Here is a 22,934-nt window from a genome sequence, read left to right on the forward strand (position 1 = left end):
AGTACTAGTTCGAACATCCCATATGCATAATTAGGAATTCCACCAAACTTTTGTGGAAAAATACTACAGATGAATGGAGGCTACTGGGCTTTTCTTGAAGTTATTTTTGGAGTGGAGTTCAGTTAATGCGACAAGTGGCCACTAATAAGTTGTTTTGCCACCAGGCAGGCGATCAACCTATGAGCATGCAGGACAGTTGTTCACCAGCCTCGCCGGGCAATAAAAATAACAACCCTATTGTGATAGTGGTGTGTCGATTGTGAACACAACGGCTCTTTGAGACGGCTCTTCCAAGTGAATGACGCGAACAGTCATTTTTTTCTTGTCTTTTTTCTGTTAAAGCCACACTTGATTGGTCAAAGTGTGAAAAGCAGAAGCAGAAGGGGGAGGGAGGATTTGAGCAAGCAATATAAAATAAAATAAATAAAATCTTCAAATCAATTCTAAAATGCACAGGCTACCAGTGCAGGGAGGCTAGAATTGGGGTGATGTGCTCCCTCTTTTTGGTTCCTGTTTAAACACTGTGCTGCAGAGTTCTGGACTAACTGTCAGCGAGAGAGTAATTAGTGGCTTATTCCAGAGAAAACTGCATTACATCGCAATGATAATCGGTTTAACTTTGGATTGAAGCCGAAGATGATAAAAACAGGATTTTACAACGGCGTTGATTTGTTGATTAAGTTTAAAATGACCGTCCATTATGACGCCAAGGCTGGTGGCTGTGGGACTGACTTGGTTCTTGATGGGCCCCCCTTGGATGAAGTCCAAGAGGGGGTCGCAATTAATAAGAAGGATAATTTCTGTCTTCCCCTCAATGAGCTTTAAGAAATGTTGAGGCAACCAGACCTCCAGACCTTGACGTCGCTTAAGCACTCGAGAAGGGGTGTCAGGGCGGCATGGACATTTCTTGTAAGGCTATAAGTAAACCTGGCAGTCATCTGCATAAAAGTAATAGGAGATGCCATGCTTTCCAACTATTGTACTAAGTGGGATCAGGTATAGAGCAAATAGGATGGACCCCAGAATTGATCCCTCGGGGACTCCACATTCAAGGGAGGCGGTAGCTGACGTGGATTCCCCAAGTCGCACAGTAAGGCATCTCCCTGACAAGTAAGATAAAAGAATAGTATGGTCCACTGTGCACGTCTAAAAGCACTAAAATGGTTGAACCACCAGAATCAGACATTAAAAACAGGTCATTAGAAACCTTTAAAAGAGCAGATTCAGTGCTATGAAAGGACCTGCGTGGAAAGTGTCTAAAATCACATTTTCATCTAAAATAGGTTGCATCTGTTGCTGCTTTACGAGAGGCTTATTTCCTATTTCTCATTGTCAGTGTTTGACTTTAACAGCATACAGTATGTAATGTACTATTCAAGACACCTCCTCAAAATCAAAGTTGCATTTCAAGACCTCTAAATTATGTAAAATTAATATTTTACCTGTGAGATGGTGAATTGGCTAGCATTGAGCTCTTTGTCACTGGTCTCCATTTTGCTGATGTTCTGTGCCAGGCTGACCTCCATCTGTTTCGTGCGACTCACCAGCGATTTCACTTCTGACTTTGTTTTTGTGATGTACAGACGAGCTGTGGTGAACTCATCCTCCATCATTCCACTTGTCTCTGTCATCTTTGAAATAAAAAAAGAAATAATAAATAGTCCTTTGTGGAATTTCAAACCACGGCTTTCTGGCTTAGTGGCTTTTAATGAAACTCACAGTCTTGATGATGTAATATCCACACTTTCAATAGCCACTTTCTGTATCCCACACAGAATGAGCTCATTAAAATGAGGACCAAATGACTTTTCTCCTGGAACCCACAGTTGGAAAGTTTCAAGCTTGTTCACTTTGAACTTGGACACTTGGACAGAGATCAGTGGAATCTTTAGCATAGATAAGTTTTCCGGGTACCCTGGCTTCCTCCCATATCCCCAAAACATGCATGTTAGGCTAATTTTAGGCTCTGTGCACATGAGTACAGATCTTTTAAAAATGTATATTTTTGCATTTGTTTTGGCCTCTCATAAATACGCAAACAAAGGTTTATGTCCTTAAAGAGATAGTTGAAATTTTTTGACATGAACTTGTATAACATCCCCATCAGCCGTGTAGTACATCATCAGAGACTTACTCCCCACTTGGTCCCGAGAGCCCAGTTACGGTCAGATTTCAGTGAAGAGGAAAGTAGTTCCACTTAGTTGCTGGGGCAAAGTAAAGAGTTTGTCTGCGTTCAAAGAGTAATACATTTGCATCACAAAAATGCCTCCTCGACAAAAAGATCAGACCTCACAAATCGCTCGGCGTTACTTTCTCACGCCTGTCCATTTTTGTGTGTGTGATAAAGATCACATCTTGTTTACCTTATGTGTTCCACAGTGGTTGAAGATGCGAGTGACCGAGTGCTATTCACTTTTGATAGAGTTACCAACACACGGCCATTCACTTTTACTTCTGGTAATATTTTTTTGGGTGGATGTCATGATTTTCTTGTGACGACTGTATACGGTAAAACCTCAGTCTGATGTTGGCACACTGTAATGGTGCCGAGCTAACGAGACACATTCACAGAATATGCACAGTTTTTCTTCTTTCCACAATGTGACTGACAAACATGAGTATTTTATATCCACACAAAAACATTACAATCCAGGAAATCAGAGGTAATATCCGAAAGTCTTCTGCAGAATGCAGCAGAGTTGGCTGCTCTGCAGGCTGGTTTGGCTATGCTACCAAAGTGGACAAGAGCAGACTTCAACAATCAGGTCCAGAGAGAAAAATCATCAGGACCGGCCTGCCCTGCATAGTTCAGCTGTGCCGGTCTAGGACCAAGAAGAAAGCACAACATCTCTGCAGACACCTCACACACGGTACACACATGGTACACACACGCAAACTGTTCCAAATCCTTCCCTCCGGTAAGCAATACGGTAGGTGATACAGAGCGTTGTTTGCAAAAACAATCAGACACAGAAACAGATTCTTCCCCCTGACAGTCAAACTACTAAACACACACACGTAGTGATTGGATGCAACTGCTCGGCCATGGAAACCCATTCCATGAAGCTCTCTACACACTGTTCTTGAGCTAATCTGAAAGCCACAGGTTGGAGATCTGTCGTGATTGACTCTGCAGGAAGTTGGCCACCTCAGCGTACTTCCTCAGCATCTGCTGACCCTGCTCTGACATATGGCCTACCACTTTGTGGCTGAGTTGCTGTTGTTCCTGCTACCACTACCACTTGTTGCACAGGTGGCATCCTATCACAGTAGGATAGGATCCAATGAGCAGGAATCCAATGAGCTCCTACAAACGACCCATTTTTTCAGAAATGTTTGTAGAAGCGATCTGCATGCCGAGCTGCTTGATTTTTATACTACAGAAGTGATTGGAACCCCTGAATTCAATTATTTAAATAGGCGAGTGAATATTTTTGGCAGTACAGTGAATATTAGGTATTTGAGAAACTGCCTTTTCTATTCCTTAAAATCTGTATTTTTAAAAACCCATCATAACATCAAAATTGACAAACCAGTTTTGCCAGTGTTGACATCTTAATTACTGGGTTACTAACACAAAATGTCAATATGAATATATTAACATATTAAAAATATGAATGCAAGCCAAATCCAACTGTGACCTGTTTTCTATGCACAAAAAAGTCAACTCTGAATGCTTAGCATGCCCGACATTCCTCTTGTGAGATATAATGAAAACGTGATTTTACAGTATGAAGCAACCTTAATGTTATTTTTGTTGCCGCTTTGAGACTTACAGCTTTGAGCTCAGTGGTGCCAAGAGCAGCGCCAATGTCGCTGAGATCTCTGAGCAACACACTGAGCATATCGGCTGATCTCTTCTTGTGATGGCAGCTGAGATCCTGCAGAGCAACAAGGTCCCTTTGGACTGCCTCCAGACAGACCTGAAGCACACACAGCATGTCTGTCACTTGGTAACAAAGATAAGGCAACTGTGGTTCAGTGAGAAGATCCAACTGTTCTAGTTGAGCTGTGAAATGTGTTGATGTTCTTCAGCAGTCTGACTTACAGTTTTGTGGGCAAGTTCCTCATTCAGTTGTTGGTTGCAGCTACTCTTGTTCTCCACTTCCTGGCTTTTCTGGTCATAGTTGACCGCAAGTTCCTCCAATGCCTGAAGAACCTCCTTTACTTCCTCTTTAGCAGAGTCATTGTCCTTCTGCAACCGAGACATTTCCTCCTGCAGACGCTGGTAGCCCTGATGTTTTGATGCCAACAGCTAGAAGGAGAGTGCCAAGTTGACTCATGTGTATTCTTTGTACAGGATGGATGTCAGGAACACCGGGAAATACTCACTTCATCTTGATCCAGGAGCTGCTGCTTCAGATTCTCTAGTGTCTGACTCTGATGGTTGAGTTCTTCATCCTGCACCACAAGTTTGGAACGGTTAAAGTGATTTTGCTCACCAATTAAACTTATAAAAGAAACTCACTTTTTCATCCAGTTGATTGTACAGCTGAGTGATAAGTGCCTCATATTGCATCTTCTCCTCATTTGATAGAGGAATGATGGCTGGGGCCAAGCTGTCAATCCCTTCGTCACTGCTGTTCTTCTTGCTTCTGTTCTGCTCCTCCACAGGTACTGAATCACCTGGACAGCCAAAACAAATTGTGTTGGAGTTTCTGAAAAAGGGAAACCAGACTGCTCTGGAAATGGATGTCCAATTTGCAACTTTCTTGCTTTTGGAATTTGAACAAAGACTCAAGGAACCCAAGTGAAGAGGTAAAGTGTTGGTCCATCAACTCAAAAGCCATGCTGCAGGACTCCGTGTATGACAGACTGCAACAGCACAGGTCAGCTCAGCCAGCATTATAGTTTACAGATGTAGCACTGAGCTGTGTTAGCCAACCAGATTGTTCAGTCTGTCACCACCAGGACTTTTAATAACCAAAAAAGATTGGGCTTGAAAACAAGCATAAAAAATAATGGGGGACATCAGCTACTATAAGACGTAATACATGAGCAAAGCTGCTGGACCTAGCAACTGCAGTTTTCATATACACCACTTGGTCATGTGAATTAGGACAAGGTGAACTACACCACAGTAGGTCCACTCAAAAAACTGGGACTGAGCAGCAGACAGTTGGACTTCCTCACAGATAAGATTTCTGGCTCTCACAGAGCTGTAACTTCTTCTTTAAGAGGCTCCTCTGTCCTCCACTCGTTACCTGCATTAATGGCACATATTTGAACTCATTAGTATAAAAGACACCTGTCCACAACCTGAAACAGTCAGACTCAAAACTCCACGATTGCCAAGATCAAAGAGCTGTCAAAGGACACCAGAAACAAAACTGTAGACCTGCACCAGGCTGGGAAGACTGAATCTGCAATAGGTAAGCAGTTTGGTGTGAAGAAATCAACTTTGGGAGTAATTATTAGAAAGTGGAGGACATACAAGACCACGGATAATCTCCCTCGATCTGGGGCTCCACGCAAGATCTCACCCCGTGGGGTCAAAACAATCACGAGAACGGTGAGCAAAAATCCCAGACGGGAGGACCTAGTGAATGACCTGCAGGGAGCTGGGACCAAAGTAAAAAGGCTACCATCAGTAACACACTACGCCGCCAGGGACTCAAATCCTGCAGTGCCAGACGTGTCCCCCAGCTTAAGCCAGTACATGTCCTGGCTGGTCTGAAGTTTGCTAGAGAGCGTTTGGATGATCCAGAAGAGGATTGGGAGAATGTGATATGGTCAGATGAAACCAAAATAGAACTTTTTGGTAGAAACTCAACTTGTCTTTAGAGGAAAACCAATGCTGAGTTGAATCCAAAGAACACCATACCTACTGTGAAGCATGGGGGTGGAAACATCATACTTTGGGGCTATTTTTCTGCAAAGGGACCAGGAAGACTGATCCGTGTGAAGGAAAGTATGAATTGGGCCATGTATCGTGTGATTTTGAGTGAAAACCTCATTCCATCAGCAAGGGCATTGAAGATGAAACGTGGCTGGTCTTTCAGCATAACAATGATCCCGGGCAACGAAGGAGTGGCCTCGTAAGAAGCATTTCAAGGTCCTGGAGTGGCCTAGCCAGTCTCCAGATCTCAACCCCATAGAAAATCTTTGGAGGGAGTCTGAAAGTCTATGTTGCCCAGCCACAGCCGCAAAACATCACTGCTCTAGAGGAGATCTGCATGGAGGAATGGGCCAACACATCAGCAACAGTGTGTGGAAAACCTTGAAAAAACATTGCCAACAAAGCGTATATTACAAAGTATTGACATGAACTTTTCTTATTGACCAAATACTTATTTTCCACCATAATTTGCAAATAAATTCTTTAAAAATCAGACAGACAATGTGATTTTCTGGATTGTTTTTTTCTCATTTTGTCTCTCATAGTTGAGGTATACCTATGATGAAAATTGGAGACCTCACTCATCTTTTAGGTGGGAGAATGTGTGCAATTGGTGGCTGACTAAATACTTGTTTGCCCCACTTTATATGTATATACAGTCAAACCTGTCTTAGCAGCCACCTTTATAGAACGGCCACCTGCCTATAGCGGCCACTGAAAAATTCCCCCCAGCAAATTTACATGTTATAGACCCTGTGTATAGCAGTCACCTGTCCAACGCGGCCAGCAGCCACCCATTTTGTCTCCTTTGGTCAATATCTGACCGCATATAGCGGCCAAATTACCGACTCAAGTAGAAGCTTCATGCACGAAAAAGTTTGGTTTTTCAATCAATGAAGCCGTCGTGTGTAGACTTTAATTACTGAGTCCTAGCTCAGTCACAATCATTCACAAGATCCACACAAACTGTCAGTTGTTCCACATAAAAAAGCCGTCTTCTTTTGAGCTTGCTATTTCCTGGTCAAACATGTAACTTTAAGAGAATTTGCACCAAAACATTACTGCAAAGTAGACTGGGAACAGGACGTGCTCCCAGCGACGCTACAATAAAAAAAAACATACGCTAGCATGCATGCGGCATCGGGAGCAAAACTGAGTTCGGTTGTACTTAATTCAAGTATTTTAGAATGCACTCACGTTATTTTTGATCAATCCTCATCCACAAATCCATCAAAGTCCTCATCTTCTGCATTCGACACAAAAAAAAGGCGTCTTCTTTTCCGTTCGCTACTAGTCTGTTAACTTGTCAGTGTTATTCAGCTCCGAAGCAAAGAAGGAAACTTCTCCTGTTGCTTCTGCCAACTTTATTTATTGAACGCGGCCACCAGAGAGCAGTTCAGCACACACACACATCTCTCAGCATCGTCTCTCCTTCCTGCTTGCCCACAAGGCAAAGGTTAAACAAGCCCCACTACATAGCTGTCCAGGCTATATACTGTATATATATATATATACACGCACACAAACATATATACACATACGTACATACACCCTGCGATTGGCTGGCGACCAGTGCAGGGTGTACCCCGCCTGTCGCCCGAAGTCAGCTGGGATAGACTCCGGCATGCTCGCGACCGTAATGAGGAGAAGCGGAATAGAAAATGGATGGATAACGGCCTGCATGGCAGAGTTCCAAGACCAAAACCACTGGTGAACAAAAACATTAGACTGGAAAACATCTTAATGATCCCCAAGACCTTTGGGAAAATACTCAAAAATTAACTTTTTGGAAGGTGTGTGTCCCAGCTGCATTTCACAGAAACAACATCACACAAATGAGACTCATTGCAAGTTATCACAAACGCTTGATTGCAGTTGTTGCTGCTAAGGGTGGCCCAACTAGTTATGAGCTTTAGGGGGCGATCACTTTTTCACACAGGACAATGAAGCTTTGGATTGTTTTGTCCCTTAATAATAAAATGTTTCATTTAAAAAGTGCATAAAGGGTTGAGTTGTGTTGTCATTGACTAATATTTACATTAGTCTGATGATCTGAAACATTGAAGTGTGACAAACATGCAAACAAATAAGAAATCAGGAAGGGGGAGAACACTTCTTCACACCACTGTGTAAATGTAAAATACGTGGGTGGACGTGGGGGGTCACCAAATGTGGAGATGTGATTGAGAATGCAACAGGAGTGGAGGATAAGTGAAAAAGCGTTTATTCTCCACTTAACAAGCAACAACCACTTAACAACGTATCTGTTGCTAAAAACAATCACATGACCTGCAAACAAAAGGTCGTGGAAAAGTGTGAGCTACCACTATGAAATGATATGACAAATAAAAGCCTCAAGTCGTGAAGTTCGAGCAAAAGGTAATTGCTTTGAGTTTCCTCACCTTTCCTCCAGCGTTTCAACTCACTCTCCTGTTTCTGGATTGTGATGGTGAGACTCCGAGTCTTCTCTTTCTCTTTCTCATACTTCTTCTTCCACTCTTCAGCAGTCAGTTCCAGGTTGACAGACACCGTGTTCTTGATGGTTTTTGCCCTGAAACAGAAGTCGAGATGCGCCTGAGTCCTGTTTGAGACACAGGTTTACTGAAGTTCTAGCAGGTACCTCTGTCCAAACATGAGGGTGGACTTGGTTTCTGCCTCGTTATAAACAGATGGCGAGCAGCAGATGATGATGGTTGTTCGGCAGTTTCCTCCCAGGGAGTCTTGCAGGATTCTGGTCATTTTACTGTCCCTGTAGGGAACATGACTTTTCTACAAAGGAAAAAAAACAACAACTGACACTTCTAGTAATATATCCTGGACAAATGTGCAAAAGAACTTTGTGTGTTTTCTCGTTCACATCTTTCAGTCAGAGGCTGTGCTTGTTCAACCCGTCTCAGGACTGTACATCTTATCCCTTTCCTCCTAACACCCCCCCATCCATGACTGCACTACATACAAATAATTATGTACTGACACCGCATCTGAAGAAAAAACTGTAAATATACTCATCTCATGTGCCTTTACTACTACTTTAGTACAAAAGCACACAGACACTCATTCATGACCACAATTCTATTCAACCAGGGATTGCATGCTATTTTATTCATCACCAAGAAGGAACACATTTCTTGGCAAACGGCCTTTTCATGTGTGCTTTATTATAATATACAGCATTTGTATAACACTTCGTACATCTAAACTTCGTAGTATATCCATTTTTAACAATGCCATTAGGGAGAATGATAACAGTAAGTGACTTACCGTTCCCTCGCTAAGAGCAGAAATGACGTTGCCAAGGGCAGACAGAGACTTATTGATGTTCTTGGCTTCATCCAGAACAGCTCCCTCAGCTCCGGTCTTACTCACCTGAAGGATGAGAATCTCATTTGGTGAGGATATCAACATGGGAAACGACCAAGTGGAGAAAAGGGCACCTTCTCGCTGCCTGCCAGGTCCACCAGGTAAAGTTTTCCTGACAGCTTGGTCTCTGTCTCCACGTTCTCCTGCTTGATGTTGATCAGGAAAATGCTGTGGCTGCGTGAGCTGTGCTCGTTCATGTCTGCAAACACAGAAGAAGCAGCACAATGTCTGACACCCTCAAAGGTCTTAGTCTTTCAATTTTGTAAGCAATGATTTGTGAATTTATGTTTCACTTGTAACAGCGACGTGTCGATTGGATTTGCCCTCGTCTATGACATCCATGACCTCCTCTGGACTGGAAACAAAACGCTCTGTGCAGCCCTGACGAGGAGAAACGAAAGGGATGAGCGCCAACACAAGAAGAAGCATGGGAACAAAAAGGACAGGACTGAGGGGAAATCCTACCTTCACGAATGGAACCCTGTTTTTATCCTCATGAACAGCCAGGTTGGTCTTTGACACTAAAATAACACACCAAATACAAGTACTGTACATATAAAAAAGAACCACAGATATGATTTACTGTATTTCATTCAAATAGGAAGAATAATATTTTTCAATGCATTTTGTATTTCATGCAAATAGGTTGTAAAAATGTACCACTTCAAAGTACATTTTGTATATCATGCATATGTTTCAACGTATATTTTGTAAATCATGCATATATTCACAGTGTATTTTCAATAATATCATGCATATATTAAAGGAAAAGTGCACGTGTTTTGGAATTTTGCCCATCATCCACAATCCTTATGTGAGATAAGAATACAAGTCCCTTTCCTAAGCGTTTTAGATATAGAACAACTGCTAGCACAAGGCAGCTAATAATGCACGTCAGGGGATTGACATATTTCACCTGCTAATAAGCCCTCTCATAAAACCTCCAACAACATGTTATATACCTGCTGTAATCATGTCTTAATAGGTCAAATCAATGCGCCCATGATTTCTGTCATGGGCGCATTGATTTCACAGAGCGCTTAGTGACTACCGTTACTTCCGCCAACAACAACAGCACAGAGAGCGTGTTCTGTGTTTGCTGCCGCTAATCATGGCACACAGCCATGTTTGTTACTTATTAACAAACCAGGAACAGCCGTGTGCAGCAATATCTCTTTATTGCTTTATTAGCACAACACCCTTACCCCCTCCTAGTTTCAAAAACGTATTTTTTCCCGAGAGGGCTCAGCCTTCTGGGTAATGTAGTGCACATTGACATGTACAAACACAGACTCGTGAGAGCCGCCACCAACTATTTTGGGACAAATGGGGATCCAGAAGGCATACTGACAGAAATGGAGGATTGTTGCTGTTACCGTTAGTGATGGGTCCAGCGACACAGATGCGCCGATGCGTGCGCCGAGCTCCCAGGGCAAACCCCGTGTCGGTGCGCGTACCGCTTTAAAATAGTCACGTGACCAATGCCGGAACTGTGTCGACACGGTAGTCGCGCGCCAAACTGTGTTTATAAGGAAGCGCATCTGTCAATAGGATGGAAGCGCAAAACGAGCATCGAGTTATTGACGCGTTCATTGCTGGGAGAATATTGTGGTCAAAGATGGAGGACCTCCATGGAAAATGTAAATTTTCTGCCGTGTGGGATCATTTTGACCTGCGGGAAAATAAGGTACAGTCAAACTTGTCTATAGCAGCCCCTAGAGGGAGACTACAAAAGTGGCCGATATAGACAGATGGCCTCTATAGACAGGTTGGCCAGTTTGAATGTTGACCAGTAGAGGAAAAAAAAGCAAAAAAAAAGGGAAAAAATTATAATAACAATGTTGACCAGTAGAGGGCACTGTGGGACAGCGGATAAAAGTTGTACAGCACTACTAGGCTTGTTATTATCCACGACCCACAGAACAAAGCTGTGCTAGTAATGTCCTACGCTTGTTTTTAATATTTTACTTTTTATATGGCAGAGTGTCAATACAGCTTTAGTTCATCAGGAAGTGAGGGGAAGTGACGGCGGGCGTCCCGAGCAGGAGAGCTAGGCTCAGTGCTAGCTGTGAGTTTCGAGAGAGTTGGGAAGTGTGTTTATGTTGGCGTGGATGTAAAGTCCTGCAGTGTTCTCCGCTGTTAATAAAGCCATTAAAGTGCATCGGCGACGTGAGTCTCTCCTTCCCCACAACAAGCGGCATTACAGTATTGACCAGTGCACACCAGGAAATAAACGGTGTCATTTCTTACAGGCATTGGCTGGACAGCTATGTAGTGGGGCTTGTTTAACCTTTGCCTTGTGGGCAAGCAGGAAGGAGAGACGATGCTGAGAGATGTGTGTGTGTTCTGAGCTGCTGTCTGGTGGCCGCGTTCAATAAATAAAGTTGGCAGAAGCAACAGGAGAAGTTTCCTTCTTTGCTTCGGAGCTGAATAACACTGACAAGTTAACAGACTAGTAGCGAACGGAAAAGAAGACGGCTTTGTTTGTGTCGAATACAGAAGATGAGGACTTTGATGGATTTGTGGATGAGGATTGATGAAAAATAACGTGTGTACATTCTAAAATACTTCAATTAAGTACAACCGAACTCAGTTTTGCTCCCGCTGCCGCATGCATGCTAGCGTATGTTTTTTTTTATTGTAGCGTCGCTGGGAGCACGTCCTGTTCCCAGCCTACTTTGCGGTAATGTTTTGGTGCAAATGCTCTTAAAGTTACATGTTTGACCAGGAAATAGCAAGCTCAAAAGAAGACGGCTTTTTTATGTAGAACAACTGACAGTTTGTGTGGATCTTGTGAATGATTGTGACTGAGCTAGGACTCAGTAATTAAAGTCTACACACGACGGCTTCATTGATTGAAAAACCAAACTTTTTCGTGCATGAAGCTTCTACTTGAGTCGGTAATTTGGCCGCTATATGCAGTCAGATATTGACCAAGGGAGACAAAATGGGTGGCCGCTGGCCGCGTTGGACAGGTGACTGCTATACACAGGGTCTATAACATGTAAATTTGCTGCGGGGGATTTTTTAGTGGCCGCTATAGGCAGGTGGCCGTTCTATAAAAGGTGGCCGCTAAGACAGGTTTGACTGTATTTATGGCGATCTCCTCATTTTACCCACTCCTTGTCATATTTTCCAAATATTCTGTTCTAGTTAAATTATTTTCAAAATAACTCTTAGTTTATTATTCATATTATTTTTTGCAGGTGAAATGTCACATTTGTGCGGCAGTTTCTATGCACACCAGCATCTTCTGAGCCATGCGAACGCATCTTCTCCAAAGCAGGAGAAACTGCGTCAAAGAAACTAAATAGACTGAATTACAAAACACTGGGAAAACACATTTTTTGGAATAAAAATCTTTTCCGTTGTCCATTGTCATTGTCATTCACAGCACCTTCACTGAGGTTTTGACAGATGTTCACTTAATTTATCAACTGTGTCTCAAACATCAAAGAGGATTTTTAATTAAATTACATATATGGAACAAGAAAATGTGAATGCAAATACGTAAATGACGGTATTGGATACAATATGTCATCATATCAGTGTCAGTTGAGTCTGTCAACTATGTTTCCTGCAGGGATTTTTTAAGTCCACCAGGTGTCAGCATTCAGCAACACAGTGTCAACACAGTGTTGACACACACTATGTCCTTCCATTGATGGTAACTTACCATCAATGGAAGGACATGGTGTGTCTGGCGAGAAGGACACTGCTCCAAAAAACTGCATCACATCAAACGAAGATTTGTTAGCGCTAACAAAACCAACAGTAGTAGAAATCTTCTGGAAAAGACACCCCAGGCCAGCCGGAGGAAGTCACCATGATATGGATTCCAAACACACAGTCTATCTACGCCAGAAAAGTGTCACGACCCATCAGGCACGAGTAGAGCTGTCGAGTGCGTGACCCTTGGTATGCAGAGACGAGGTGATGGAGTGCAAAAAAATAAAGATTCCTTAATGGTGTGTAAAAGGAGTAAACAAAAGGCGACAGAGAAAAAGGCTCTGCGCTAACGGGTACAGAAAGTCCAGGTGAGTAAATATCTCAGGTAAGAGCACTAACTAGGAAACAAGGAACACGGGTAACAATGACAACGACAATGAACCAGCGTCGTCAGATGTACGACGCTGGTCTTTTAACCGCTACTACTGATAATTGGCAACAGCTGCGCGTCCACCAGGTGTGAAGCGGCTGCCTCTTTCACTTGGCAGTAAGTATACATTGCCAAAATAAGAGCGCAGGACAAAGCACTCGCACCTGTCCTGTGAAACATGACAAACAGTAGTTCCTCTGTGTTCGCACCTACAACAACAATGCTGGTGTATCTCAGTTATGTAAATGGAATGCTGTTGGATGTTTTTTTTAGAGAGCTTAATAGGTGAATCCCATTACGTTCATTATTAGCTCGTGCTAACAGTTTTTCTACATCTAGATTGCACAGAAAACAGAAAGACTTGTGTTCTTGTCTCACGTAACGATTATGGACACAACTCCAAAAAGTATATTTTGTACTTCATGCATAAACATTTCAGTGTGTATGTTTCAAAGTATATTTTGCACTTCATGCAGATATGTTTCAAAGTATATTTTGCTCACCATCCAGCAAGTCTCTGATTTTATCCAAATAGATTTCAAAATAAGAGACCTGTAGATGCGACAGTGACACTTGTTCAGAATATTATTATTATTTGGTTTTTTTTACGTGTTGAAAACATGTACTTGTCCTTACAGGTGAGTAGTTTCACTCTGTCATACTACACAGTGTACTTGTATACAGATTTACAATGTTAACAAGTTCATGAAAACATTGCCTATACAGTTAATAATGCATGGGAAAACCTGGAAGCAGGAGAATGGATTCCAATCAACTTAGGAGGTTCCAATAAATAACCATTGGCTTGCTGTTAAAGTCACCTTGATATGGAATTCCAGGTTCTCGTCCATGGAGTAGATATGGTCAAAGATGTCTCTGGCAATGCGAGGAATGATTCCCATCAGCCGGCAGTCGTGTAGCTGACCCTTGAGCAAGGAAAGGTGTTTAGGATGGCAAGTGATGCATTTGGTACAAATACAGGGGACATGAAGAGTACCTCCCCACACGTATGTAAAGAGGTTCCAAAATGTTGTATGCTGCGTGGATCTTGAGCAATTTCATTCCAAACTTGGTGTTTTTCATCAACGTGGTGCAGAGCTCTGATGTCATAGGAGGAGGGGGGCTGCTGCAGTCGTGTGTTGCCTTGTGACAGAGTTGTGTCTGTTCAGGCTTGATATAATATAATAACATCAGGTGTATTTGTTCCCAATCAATGATATTGGCAATGAAGATGTTGCCAGGTTGGTTATTAGTGTCCCTAAGGGTTCACATTTTACCAAACATAAGTCCTCCTAAATGCCACGAGCAGAGCCGCTCGCCATTTACAAAGCATTAGAAATGCCCTACTGATACAGATGCATTTATTCATACGTTCATGCATACATTCATCAAGTATTCACATTTGCATTTGAAAAATAATGCTTTTTATGTGAGTTAGAGGTAGAGGTTCTTCAGAGACTATTTTGTCAAAAATGTAAACAGTTACAGACTATTCAGCTACCAAATGGGGGTGGCATGGCTCAGGTGGTAGAGTGGTTGTCTCCCAACCTGATGGTTGTCCTCCCTTGATCATGCTGAAGTGTCCTTGGGCAAGACACTGAACCCCCAGTTGCTGTGTCATCGGTATGTAAATGTGCTAACAGTGTAAAAGCACTTGGAGTGCCTTGGATGTGGAAAAGGGCAATCCAAGTGAAAGACCATTTACAAAATTATTTCATTTAACCAACATTTTACAACTGGAAACACTGCTTTAACTCACTCTACATCTGTTTGGATTTTCAACAGCACTTTGACTTGGTTGAGCCTTAGGTGTTGATGTCAAAGGTCCCGGTGGGCTTTTGGATTCAGTTTCTCAAGCTGAGACGAGAAGTGGCTGCTTTTCCTCATCTATTGAAAACTGAAGTCATCGAGGGATATTTTATGCTAGGCACAGCTTTCTCTCTCTTATATATCGTCTACTTCCTCGACAGAGTGCCGGGGCCATCTTGTTTACGTATGTGTTCCACAGCGGAAGAAGATGCGAGTGTCTTCATCACATTCACATGAACGCACAGGCGATAGTGCGCAGGGATACGGCAGGAGAGAGATATATAATGCTGACAGTTTTGTGAGGTTTGAGTATCTTGAGAAGGCGTTTTTGTGATGCAAATGTATTAATCGTTTGAACGCATATTGTCTTAAGAAGCCAGACTCTTTACTTAATTGTCCCCAGCAACTAAGTGGAACTACGTTCTTCATCACAGAAATCTGACCAGAACTGGACTTAGGAGAACTAAGTCTAAGTCGCTGTTATTGGACTACAATGCTGATGGGGATGGCATACAACTTCATGTCAAAAAACCCAATCCAACTCGTAATACCAACACTGTCACTTCACATCATCTCTCAACTCCAAATTACTTCACTACAACATCATCTGGAGCAGTTCACAATCAACATCTATCTAATAACTTGACAAATATCCCTGGGGATCATAACAAGACGGAAAAATGAGTTGGAAATGTCATATTAAATACATACAACAAAAGGTGGCGAGAAATATTTCTATATTGAATAAAGCAAAATATGTTCTTGCTCAAAAATCACTCCACACTCTGTGCTGTTCCTTAGTATTAGCATATCTAACGTATTGTGTGGAGATATGGGTAATAATTACAAAAGCAATTATTTTTAAAATCACATATTAAAATTTGCAGATTTAGTAAACTTTCAAGCTGCTAGAATAATGCATAAAGTTAATAATAATTTGTTACCCAAAAACCTCATACAGTATTTTTCAATCAGAGAGGAGAAATATGATCTTAGAGGAAAATTAAACTTAAAACATTTATACGTGAGAACTACACTGAAAACCCACAGCATTTCTGTATGTGGAATTAAATTATGGAACGGATTGAGTAAGGAACTCAAACAATGTACAGAGATGAGCACATTCAAAAAACAACACAAGCAGTTGATGTTTGCTAAATACAAAGCAGAAGAGTCTTGATCATTACGATGATTGTTCTGTCATGCTTGGTTTTTGTTTTTTTGTTTTTTTTTCCGTTATTTATTATTACAATGATTATCATATAAAATGTGAGATGGAATGCAGGAAGTGAACAACAGGTACTGTACTAGATGTGGAATAGATGGGGGGTAGGATTAAATCATCTTTGCTTCTTCCTACTCCTTTTGGACATGTGGACGTGTGAAATGATTCATGAGATGTATTCCATTGGAACCTTCATGTTCAAATAAACTTAACCAAACCAAAAAACATAACAAATCCAATCAAATACATCACGCTCACCACTACCTGGTAAGCAATGTTCTGGAGTGGAAGGCCAACAAACCCCATCCCAGGCTGGCTTATATAAAATACTGTATAAACTCAGTTATTTCTTCATATAACATACACACATGCCCAGAAAAATGACTTGTGAAAATGTAGGTCAGTGGCTCTGATAAGGGTTTAGGCTAGCAGAAAAGGCTTTACTGGCACTGACGGCACACAACTGGTTTTTCGTGAGACAAAAAACCCCAATACTGACGTCCAACTCACCTCCATCGTGTGTGTCTTTCCTGATGAGGTCTGCCCGTATGCAAAGATGGTTCCATTGTAACCGCCCAACACATCTAAAAAAAATAAATAAAAAAAACACTTTCTGTGAGTGTCCATTTTTATGAACAGGAAGCCCCCAGTCAACAGTCGTTCCGGGACCTCCCATTAAGAACCACAGAAAGCCCATTGGAAGTTTCTTTAAAGCGGAACAAGACAATGAAGAGTCGAATAACAATATTTTTTTTTTAAATGAAGCAACTAAATCACATCCACCGTTAAAATAATGAACATAAAAATCCAAATTTCAGCCACACATAGCAGTTGGCTGATGTATTGTTCTGGTTGAAGATAGAGTGTGCTGACTGTGTTTCAAAAAAATCTTGTTTAAGCTCAATGTTTTTGCAATACATTCTAAAATATATGAAAACATATTTAAAGATCATTAATGATATATTTACTATTGACAAAATCTTATTGTATTTATTGTTTTTCTTCAACAATACCGTTGTATGCAAACGTTTGGGCAACCCAGACAATTTCCATCATTTTCATGCATAAATCAGTGGATTATTTCAATGTGATGTACATAACTGACGGACACAATAGTATTTCAAGTATTATGGGAGTAACACTAGAGGTGAAACATGCATCAAAAAAAATTAGACAGGTGCAGACATTTAGGCACCCCTGTCAATTTGTTGATTTGAATACCTCTGTCTACCTAACACCGGTTTATTGGAACACTAAGTGGGTTTGGTGAGCTCAAAAAGCCTTGAATTTTAAAGATATATGCATTATTATTTATTATGTAAGGTTGCGCTACAAATTTAATGTGATCGGTTCCATATTCATCTATTTATTTATTCTTATTCTATTTTCTTATCTCTCAAAAAAATGAAAATGAATGAAATTGTCAGGGGTGTCCAACCTTTCGCACACCACTGTTTACTTAATTAGAGTTCAAATACATGCAACCAAGTCCTTAAAAATGCATATTTAAAAAATGAAGCATGCCGAGAGAGTAATAAAAACACTTGCACCCTAAGCCTTAAGCCCCATTCCTAGTTCAGTGCATCACCTTTGACGATGTGGCGGGCGCATGTTTCGTACACCTGAGGCTGCTCACTGTTAGGTGGAAGAACTCTGTCAAAGATGTACGGCTTCCCCTGAAACACAGAAAACACGCCAACGAATAAGACAATCAACATATATGGCTGCTTTTTATTATTTATTTGATAGTAGTCACACATGACTGTACTCATCATTTGACATTACAAATGTCCTTCAAAGAAAGGACAAAGACTTGGACTATGTTTAGACTTGTTAAAGTGTAAGTAGTTTAGGTATATTATTGAATACTGATCCAATCCAGACTAAGATTATCCATTGAGTGTTAATATTTGAATGGGCCAAGGCCCCCTCTGTACTGGAAGTGTTGAGAAGATGAGCACAATAAAAAGATTCAGAGTTTATTCACGCTTCATGTCAGGATATTTGTGTCAGATGGGCACCCTCTACAGGCGGGACACTGGAGCCCCCGTACTGCTCACATGAAGCGGCTCAAAACAAGTGGTGGTGAGGGTGAGGTCGCCGCTAGGCTTCAGCCCTACGGTTACTTAGGAGTGCAAACAAGTCAATTACAACAGAAATGTATATTTTTCCCCATTTTCCTTATTTCTTTTGTCTTACTTATTTTACGTATTTGAAAAAGTCCTGCAAAATCTCTTGACTCATTTTATAGATGGCAAATTAGATCCCTTACGGTTTGCATGTCAAAGGTATGGCAAAGGTGCGGATGATGCCAAACCCTTTATTTTGGATACAATGTACGAGCATCTAAAGAAACCTCCATCTCATGCAAGGATTCTATTTGCTGTTTGTCTTCAGCTTTGAATGCGATGCAACCTCGGATTTTATTGAACCATCCTTCATCTTGTTTGAATTTTCTAGCACTGTTCTTAGGCTTTCTTACAAATGGAGTGCAGCAGGTCTTGGTAAATGGACACATGCCTGATGGAAGACTTCATATAGAGGCTCACCTCATGGGTGTGTCCTGCACCCCCACTCTATCTCTCTTTACACTCCTGATCAAAATCTTAAAACCAATTGAAAAACCTGCTAGAATTTGCATTTTGCACATTTAGATCTTAATGAGGTTTTAAGTACAGCTACAATATGCAAAAAAGAGAAGGAGGAGTGAGACAAAAAGCATTTTGAAAAAGTAATTTACTGAAAACAACAATTAATGTCACGAAGGGGGTTGCTGCTGTAGAAGACTTGACCCCCGGTATGCAGAGACGAGGCGGCAAGGTGCAGAAATAAAAATAATTTTATTTGCACAAGGCAACAGGAACAAAACTAAAAGTGACAAAGGAAAAACTCTGTGGAAAAACAATTCAAAAGTAACTGAGATGATAAGTCTAGGTGACAGCACTGGCAGAGCAACGAGGGTCATCAACCATGACATAAACAATGAACCAGCGCCGCACATACGATGGCGCTGGCCTTTTAACTGCCGCTAATACAAATTGTCCGCAGCTGTGCGGACACCAGGCATGAAGCGGCTGTAACTTCTACCACACCGGAAGTACACCTCACCAAAATAAGGGCGCAGGACAGGAAACACTCGCTCCTGTCCTGCGAAACATGACAATTAAACTGAAATAGGCTGATCAAAAGTTTAAGACCACAGGCTATAAAAGCCAAAATCTGCTCAAAATGTCCATTTTCGGTCAGGCATTCTCACTGTCATGCCCTCCTGATGGCTAAAGCTAAGAAGCTTTCTCTTTTTCAACGTGGTGGGATTGTGGAGCTGCATAAGCAAGGCCTCTCGCAGCGTGCCATTGCTGCTGAGGTTGAGCGCAGTAAATCAGTCATTCTACTTTTTTTGAAAGATCCTGAGCATTATGGAACAAAAAAGTCAAGTGGTACACCCAAAAAAAATCACACCTGCGCTGAGCTGGAGGATCTGATTGACTGTCCATGAAGACACAGGGCGGTCTTCCACCCATACTAAGGTCCTTACTGGTGCCGACTGCAGTGCAATAACCATCAGACGCCATCTGCGGGAAAAGGGTTTAAAAAACAAAAAAGGAATTCAAAGACCTCGTCTCCTTCAACGCCACAAAAGTGCCCGTTTAGACTTTGCCAGGGAGCATCAAACATGGGACATTGAAAGGTGGAAAAAGGTTTTATTCTCTGATGAGAAAAAATGTAACCTTGACGGTCCAGATGGCTTCCAACGTTACTGGCATGACAAGGAGATCCCACCTGAGATGTTTTCTACCTGCACAGTGGAGGGGGGTCCATCATGATCTGTGGTGCTTTTTCATTCAGTGGAACACCGGAGCTTCAGGTGGTGCAGGGTCGTCAAACGGTGGCCGCTTACGTGCAGATGTTGCGGCGGGCATCCCTCATGACTGAGGGCCCTCGTCTGTGTGGTAACAGCTGGGTTCTTCAACAGGACAACGCTGCAGGTCACAATGCTCGCTTGACCAAGGACTTCTTCAGGGAAAATAACATCCTGCATTTTGGACCATCCTGCATGTTCCCCTCATTTAAATCCCATAGAGAACATTTGGGGATGGATGGCAAGGGAAGTTTATCAAAATGGCCATCAGTTTCAGACAGTTGATGCCCTTGGTGAAGCCATCTTCACCACTTGGAGCAATGTTCGCACTAGCCTCCTGGAAACACTCGCATCAAGCACACCCAAAGCCATTTTTGAAGTGATGAACAAGAACAGTGGAGCTCCTCATTACTGAGTCCTACTGAGAACATTTTTGTTCTGGTTTGGAGAGTTTTTTGGTATTTTTTTGTGCGATAGTCTTTTGATCAGCTGATAAACAGCCTATTTCAGTTTAATTGTTGTTTTCAATGAATGACTTTTTCAAAATGCTTTTTGTCTCACTCCCCCTTCTTGTTTTTGCATATTGTAGCTCTACTTAAAACCTCATTAAGATCCAAATGTGCAAAATGCAAACTAGCAATTTTTCAACTGGTCTTAAGATTTTGATCAGGAGTGTGTACAAGTATAAGAACACAGATGCAGAGCATCACAGGAAGGCCGATATACTGTCAAGCTTCTTCTAACTTTCCTCCAGGGGCCTGTTCGGGCCATGGACAGGCCCTGGATGCTTTTGTTGAAAGGTGTGATGAAAACTTAATGTCTCCAAAACTAAAGAGATAATCCTAGATTTTAGGCTCGACAAAGACACAGTGTAATAACAACGTAGAGATGGTTGACTCTTACAAATACTTGGGCACCACATTTGACTCTAGGCTGAAGTTTGAGACAAACACAGATGCAGTCATCAAAAGGGGTCAACAGAGAATCCACTTCATGAGAAAGCTCAGTTCTTTTCATGTTTGTGACACCATCTTATGCAACCTTTACCGTTCTTTTATTGAAAGCCTTTGAACCTGTTCTTTTATGACCTGCTTCAATGGGTTGTCTGTGAAAAACAAAACTGGTCTTGACAGCATTGTCAAGGTCTGCTCCAAGATGATTGGAGTTCAGCAGAAGGACTTGAGTGACAGATAAAGCCAAGAGAATTATGAGCCAACTAGAGCACATTCTGGCCACAGAATTCCAATCTGATGCCCTCAGGGAGGCGCTATTGCGTCCCGCAAACAAAAAGTAACCACTCTTTTATCCCTTCTGCAATTAAGATGCTAAACTCAGACATGACCCATTTTACCCAGCAATTGTTGTGAATGTCTGTTGGACATATTTTTTTGTACCTTGAGACTATATGCTGGTCTTTTTCTATGTTCAAAAATGTAATAAAAAGACGCGTACAAAAAAACAAACCTCCGAGAGAATGAAACAAACTTGATTTTATTATTGTGTAATATTGACTATTGCAGGCCACCAATTTCTTATTTCACTAGGAAAATATGAAATAACAAAAAAGGGCAAATGGGGAGTCGCTGTGAGTTGGTTTAGTCTTCACTGCTAGTTGAAGTGTTGATGGTGGGAGATGATGATTACGTGTCAACTAAACATCATGGAAAAGAGAAAGTCCAGTTGTCCCTCGCCACGTCGCGCATCACTATCTCATGTTTTTTGAAACATATGAATTAATAAGTTATCATTTCACGGATGAATAGGTCCTTTAACATGAAATTTGACATATTTTTTAAGCCCCAGTTAAGCATTAAGTATAAAAAATGATGAAATGAACTAAAATACAAACCTAAGAACTATCTTCATAAGAATTGGTTAGCTATATACTTTCTTAATATAAGATTATTTTTCTCAAGTGAAAATTGCTAGACAAGATATTTTTTTCTTTTTGGAAAAAAATAAGAAATGCTACAGAAAATTGAACTTTTACTTTCTTGACATTCAGTTTTCATAGTGTGCCAGTGTGTTTGATCACTCCATTATCAAACCTATTGCTCTTCCACTTTTCTTTAAGGCAGTCAAAAGGTTTCAATTTTTAATCAGATTAAACACAGTTTTCAAATTAATTCATTAATGATGAATCACCATTTGCAATTAAGAAGAATGCCCGTTTTTACTGTATTTTATGGAAAGAAAGATAAAATACAGGAGAGGATTATATATATTTGTATGTATTAACAGCTCCAGATGAACTGAAAATGTAAATCAGACTAAAAGATAGCATACATGACTGAAAACCTATTGTCCTAACACTAGTTTCTGTAATAACATTTGAATCACACTTTAGCCTTGTTTTTGTGAGCAATGGGGATTGCATTCAAAGACACCACAAATTACATGTTTTGAGTGAATTTTCCGGGATTTCCGAGCACATTTAAATGCAGAAAATTGTACTTCCGCAGTAAGAGTTACGTTAGTGAGTGATAAGAATATCCACGTATTTTTTTTCTTTCGTCTTTCTGTTTATTTAGACCACACATACACACATAACAAACACATTGTTGTGATATTCGGAGTGTCCATGAATGCATCTCACGGTAGTCTAGTGACAGTGAGGACGTGTGAACGGACGAGAGACGTGTCGTGAGCAGGAGATACATATACTGTATGCTGTTGGAATTGCACTGCTGTCGGTGTGACAGCAGATGAAGTTATTCAAGAACAGAAGACTCTGTGTGACTCT

At 41.3% G+C, this 22,934-nt stretch overlaps 1 protein-coding gene across 3 annotated transcripts in view; it reads right to left on the reverse strand.

Moving 5' to 3' along the window:
- LOC129187842 (kinesin heavy chain-like) overlaps positions 1-22,934 on the reverse strand; it is a 37,342-nt gene that overhangs the window by 12,712 nt on the left and 1,696 nt on the right. For 2 of the 3 annotated variants that reach the window (XM_054787584.1, XM_054787583.1), the window contains exons 2-16: positions 17,921-18,008; positions 16,843-16,916; positions 14,120-14,224; positions 13,802-13,850; positions 9,665-9,720; positions 9,493-9,580; positions 9,274-9,398; positions 9,101-9,205; positions 8,460-8,608; positions 8,242-8,390; positions 4,469-4,626; positions 4,333-4,401; positions 4,049-4,255; positions 3,777-3,923; positions 1,443-1,631 (exon numbers count right to left, since the gene is read on the reverse strand). In XM_054787584.1, the coding sequence (XP_054643559.1) occupies positions 1,443-1,631; positions 3,777-3,923; positions 4,049-4,255; positions 4,333-4,401; positions 4,469-4,626; positions 8,242-8,390; positions 8,460-8,608; positions 9,101-9,205; positions 9,274-9,398; positions 9,493-9,580; positions 9,665-9,720; positions 13,802-13,850; positions 14,120-14,224; positions 16,843-16,916; positions 17,921-18,008 (1,758 nt within the window). Of the gene's footprint in view, positions 1-1,442; positions 1,632-3,776; positions 3,924-4,048; positions 4,256-4,332; positions 4,402-4,468; positions 4,627-8,241; positions 8,391-8,459; positions 8,609-9,100; positions 9,206-9,273; positions 9,399-9,492; positions 9,581-9,664; positions 9,721-13,801; positions 13,851-14,119; positions 14,225-16,842; positions 16,917-17,920; positions 18,009-22,934 lie in introns of those variants that run through there. The other variant, XM_054787585.1, reaches the window with a different exon arrangement.

Source organism: Dunckerocampus dactyliophorus, chromosome 9, assembly GCF_027744805.1.
Source record: "Dunckerocampus dactyliophorus isolate RoL2022-P2 chromosome 9, RoL_Ddac_1.1, whole genome shotgun sequence".
NCBI lineage: Eukaryota > Metazoa > Chordata > Actinopteri > Syngnathiformes > Syngnathidae > Dunckerocampus > Dunckerocampus dactyliophorus.